Source organism: Octopus bimaculoides, chromosome 9 (genome assembly GCF_001194135.2).
Source record: "Octopus bimaculoides isolate UCB-OBI-ISO-001 chromosome 9, ASM119413v2, whole genome shotgun sequence".
NCBI lineage: Eukaryota > Metazoa > Mollusca > Cephalopoda > Octopoda > Octopodidae > Octopus > Octopus bimaculoides.
In genome coordinates this window covers 75,497,084-75,502,464 of record NC_068989.1, presented here as the reverse complement: position 1 = coordinate 75,502,464, position 5,381 = coordinate 75,497,084, and the positions used below count along the sequence as shown (strand labels likewise).

The window sequence follows — 5,381 nt, the reverse complement described above, 5'->3', positions numbered from 1 at the left end:
ATATATATATATATATATATATATATATATATATATATATATATATATACACACACACACATATATATATATACGCGCACCTATACATATACGCGCACGCACACACACACACACACACAGAGGCTTCTTTCAGTTTCTGTCAATGAAATCCACACACAAGGCTTTGGCTGCCACAGAGCTAAAGCATCACCCTGCTCCACATCATGTATTTTCATTTTCCACAAAAGGCCAAAACTAAAACGCTGATAAAAAAGAAAATTAAGAATCCTTTACCATTCCTTTTCTTCTACACAGTTGTTAGCTTGTATATACAGGGCTCTTTCTGGTTGTACGACTTGAAACATCTAGAAGAAACAATAAAGGGATTAAAACAAGGAAATGGGATAGACAGTGGAGAAAAGGATATGTAAGCTTATGAGCAATAATTCTTTTACTTGTTTCAATCACTGAACTGTGGTCATGCTGGGGCACTGCCACGAAGAGTTTAGTCAGACAAATGGATTCTGTTCCTATTTTAAGACTAGCGCTAATTAGCATAGTCACTTATCCTTCTGGATGGAACTAGCAACCAAACCTCCCTCGATCACTGCCTAACATCTTAAATAAGAAGAGAATAGACTGGATAATGTAGTTCTTGATAGAGTGATCAATAATCGGAATGACTTTCGCCAAATGTCTTTCACCAAAGATTGGAGTTGACGTCGCATCTAAAACAACAACAGTTATGGCAACAGTATTATCATCATCATTGTTTAACACTCATTTTTCATGCTGTCATGGATTGGACAGTTTGACAGGAGATGAGAAACCAGAGAATTATGCCAAGCTCCAATGTCTGCATTGGATTGGTTTCTACAGCTGGAGGCCCTTCCTAATACCACCACTTCCAGAGTGTATGGGATGTTTTTTTATTTTTTTATGTGGTACTAGCCTAAGTGAGGTCATTGAGTAACTCACAAGACAAGACTGCCCTCAACTGGGGGAGGGGGTAGTGTTGAAGGAGGTGGCTTAATGCCAGGTGACGAGAGATTCAATTACAGGTAATTACAGGTATGTTGCAGAGGAGGAGATACATGCCTATCCCAGTTAGAAAAGAAGAAATGGTGCAGAGATATCAGAATGAATGCTCAGATTACAAAAAGGTGAACACTAGAGAATCAACAGAACGACAACAACAGCAACAACAATAACAGCAGCTGCATATCATCACAATGATAATTTGTATTGGAAACATAGGGAGATTTTAAGGTACTCACATATTTCATTTTGAATGACTCCTCTTGTAACCGTTCGACAGCCCATATGTTATGAATAGGGATTTCACACAGAACTTCATCACCTGAATAGAAAAACGAAAGGAAGGAAGAAAAAAAAGAAAAATGAATCAAAGCTGTAGACATAGCTATGCTTCGGGATGGTCATATTTTTGCCAATTAATCTCATGCACTTATTGTTATTTTTATTACTGTTTTACTCTTTTACTTGTTTCAGTCATTTGACTGCAGCCATGCTGGAGCACCGCCTTCAGTCGAGCAAATCGACCCCAGGACTTATTCTTTAGAAGCCTAATACTTATTCTATCGGTCTCTTTTGCCGAACCGCTAAGTTACGGAGACATAAACACACCACCATCGGTTGTCAAGCGATGTTGGGGAGACAAACACAGACACACAAACATAGACACACACACATACATATATATATATATATATATATATATATATAAACGACAGGATTCTTTCAGTTTCCGTCTACCAAATCCACTCACAAGGCTTTGGTCAGCCCGAAGCTATAATAGAAGACACTTGCCTAAAGTGCCATGCAGTAGGATTGAACCCGGAACCATGTGGTTGGTAAGCAAGCTACTTACCACACAGCCACTCCTGTCAATAAATAAATATTATGCATCCAGTCCACTGATTTACCCAGGAACCAATAATAGTGCTAAGACAGCCCTGGATTTAAGTAGATGTATATACAAGAAAGAAAACTGTTGCATCTGTAAAAATTAGATCTATTGTCTGGAAAATTATAATTGGACAAACAATAATTTGTATCAGTCAGGTAGATGTTTAATTAAAAACTCATTAGTGACACTAAAGTACAGAGGAATATCTAAGGAACTTTAATTTAGTTTCACAATAGATCCTTCATTTAATTGCTTTTCAAATTGCACCAAACAGCTCTCTATGATTAATTTTCAGTATTTCTCTAATACTGTATTCAGAAATAATAATTCTCTAATACTTAAAAGAAACATATTTTTAAAACTATTTAAGTAAGTCCATGTGGTGTCCTTTGGCTACGGCTGTTAAAAAAGGGAGATAACTATCCCCTCACAACGGTGCAGAATGAGACATTTTGAATTTGAAGAAGAAAATGCATATTTAAGTAAGGACTTACCCTTTTCTCGGGAGTAGAATAGACTTTGATTTGTTAAACAGAGATAACGACGTTTGAAGTTCTTGACACCAAAAATACCACGTCCTTGGGCCCTTTTGATCATCATACTTTTAACATGAAACAAGAAAAACACTTTATTAGCTGGATAAAAACACCAAGAAATATGTTGTTATGAAAGAAAAGACAAAATGTTGACAGTCTAAAGTGATAGCAATAGAAGCAGTGAATAAAATATATCAACAGTAGAGTCCCTCACAGCAAATACAGGATGACTGTCAGCAGTACACTGGACATGCACCTGGAATGAGACAAGTGATGAGACAAGCGGGCGTGGCTGTTTGAATGCTGACAATTTGGCCCAGATGACTGGACTTTCAGCCTGTTTTGGCAACAGTATATTTTGATACTGGAGGCAAATGCACACACACACACACACAAATGCAAAGAAATACACACATACAAATAGAAAGGGTGATAGGGAGAAAGAGACATTATACACATATACAAACATGACTAGATGCTCACATATGTAAACGGTGATGCCAAATAGATGGCACCAAAGCAGTTGTGCCAAAACATCTCCTACCCCGCTGGATCTCATTGAGGTCTCAGCCACTTAAGTACAGTACATCTCCATCTGGCTGGCCAGTACTGCATGGAGGTACCCTACCCAGTACCTCCTCTAGTATTTTTTTTTTTTGCCCAACACAAGCCAAGCTCTACTGCTCAATGAATCTGCTACGTCAACACCTCTACTTCATATCCAACCACACCCAAAACCCAAATCCATCTCCCTAACAGCTTCATTACAGTTTCCACGTACTGAGTTTCCCTCACAGGGAAGAGAAAGAGGAGGAGGATGTGGAAGAGAAGGAGGGGAATGGGAGAAGGGGAGGAGGACGCAGGATGGGAGGAGGAAGGGGAGGAGGTAAGGGAGGGGAAAGGGTGGAGGAAAGGAAGAAAGGAAGGGAGGGGGAAAGGGTGGAGGAAAGGAAGAAGGGAAAGGAGGAGGAGGAGGAGGAGGAGGGCAGTGTGAATATAACTGGTGACTCACCCTTCCTTCAATATTGTTGGGGCTTCAATGTCTCTTATTGATACTCTTGATCCAGAAGATATAATGTCCAAGAACTGAAAAATTTAAGACAAACAAATCTAGGAACTGCAACAGAAATTTATCTCACATGTATAGGAGCATACACACAGACATACACTTCACAATACACTCACAAAACACAAACACACACACAGAACACTCACACAACAAAAACACACACACACTACATAATACATTCACACAAAACACACACACTACACAATACATTCACACAAAACACAAACACACACATAAACACACTACATTCTCACAACACAAACGCACACTACATTCTCACAACACAAACGCACACTACACTCACACAACACAAAACACAAACACACACACTCCGTACTCACCTGATGTATATCGAGTTCTAACAATAGCTTATTAGTATTCATTATCATCATTTAACATCCGCTTTCCATGCAAGCATAAGTTAGACAGTTTGACTCAAAACTGGAGGGCTGCACCATGTTCCAGTCTGATTTGGCATGGTTTCTACAGCTGGATGCCCTACCTAATGCTGACCACTCCAAGAGTGTAATGGGTGCTATTTTATGTGCCACCAGCACGGGTGCCATTTAGATGACACTGACAACAGCCACAGCTACAATTTCACTTGGTTTGATAAGTCTTCTCAAGCACAGCATATCACCAAAGGTCTCAGTCACTTGTCATTGCCTAGTATTGTGAAGTGAAGTGAATGAACACGGGTGTGTGTGTGTGTTGTGTGTGATTCCCAACCACATGGACAAGTTTCTTCTACTAAAGCTTTGGGGCCGACAAAAAGCTTTGTGAATTTGGTAGACAGAAACTGAAAGTCTGTCTGAAACTGAAAGGCGGCGAGCTGGCAGAAACGTTGGCACGCCGGGCAAAATGCTTAGCGGTATTTCGTCTGCCGCTACGTTCTGAGTTCAAATTCTGCCGAGGTTGACTTTGCCTTTCATCCTTTCGGGGTCGATTAAATAAGTACCAGTTATGCACTGGGGTCGATATAATCAACTTCCCTTTGTGTGTAGCCCCTTGTGGGCAATGAAGAAATAAGAAACTGAAAGTCTGTCACACATGCACGTGCGTGAGAGTGGTTGAAAGAAAACTGACACACAATGATTTAGAAGAGAAAATATCCTAACACTCATACTGCATGTAAGCACCGGATCAATGAAGACAAACACCAAAGAAATTCACCTGATATAAAAACCATAAATGCAGGGAATTAATGTAGAAGAACTGTTACCTTTTTAACGCTGTCAATATGCTTCTCTCCAGACAAATATTGAAAAAGAGGAACCATGTAATCTTCCTTGAGCCCAAAGGAATGCTAAAATAAAACAGAAGGGGAAAAAATGTACATAAACCTTTAGCAATTCCTCACAACAAATCAACAGTTTTACTTACCCCACCAAATAAACTTTTATAGAGATAAAATCCTCATTGTATGAAATATACCATAAAAGTTAAAAAGTTAGTATACAAAATCTATTAACATCTTCTATCGTTACTTTTTTCAGACATAAACTGCGACCATGCTGGAACACTGCTTGAAGGATTTCTAATCAAATGAATTGACCCCAGTATTTATTATTTTTTTTTTTAAGCTTAACACTTTTCTGTTGGTCTCTTCTACCGTACCATTAAGTTATGGGGGGATGTAAATACACCAGCACAGGTTGTCAAGCGGTGATGAGGGAGAAACAGATACAAATACTTATACAATGTACTATAGTGTATCATAGTATACTACTTAGCTGTACTATAGTGTAATATAGTATACTACTTAGCTAACCCCCCACCACCACCATATTATCCCAATAATACTGATTTCCAATTTTGACAGAAGGTCAGCAATTTTTTTTGTAGGGGTGCATAAATCAATTACATC

At 38.9% G+C, this 5,381-nt stretch overlaps 1 protein-coding gene across 2 annotated transcripts in view; it reads right to left on the bottom strand.

The window, feature by feature from the left end:
* Nucleotides 1–5,381, bottom strand: part of LOC106869760 (ras GTPase-activating protein 3) — a 214,418-nt gene that overhangs the window by 15,560 nt on the left and 193,477 nt on the right. For both annotated transcript variants that reach the window (XM_052970794.1, XM_052970792.1), the window contains exons 16-20: nucleotides 4,737–4,820; nucleotides 3,458–3,531; nucleotides 2,404–2,510; nucleotides 1,257–1,339; nucleotides 274–344 (exon numbers count right to left, since the gene is read on the bottom strand). In XM_052970794.1, coding sequence (XP_052826754.1) covers nucleotides 274–344; nucleotides 1,257–1,339; nucleotides 2,404–2,510; nucleotides 3,458–3,531; nucleotides 4,737–4,820 — 419 coding nt within the window. The remainder of the gene's footprint in view (nucleotides 1–273; nucleotides 345–1,256; nucleotides 1,340–2,403; nucleotides 2,511–3,457; nucleotides 3,532–4,736; nucleotides 4,821–5,381) is intronic.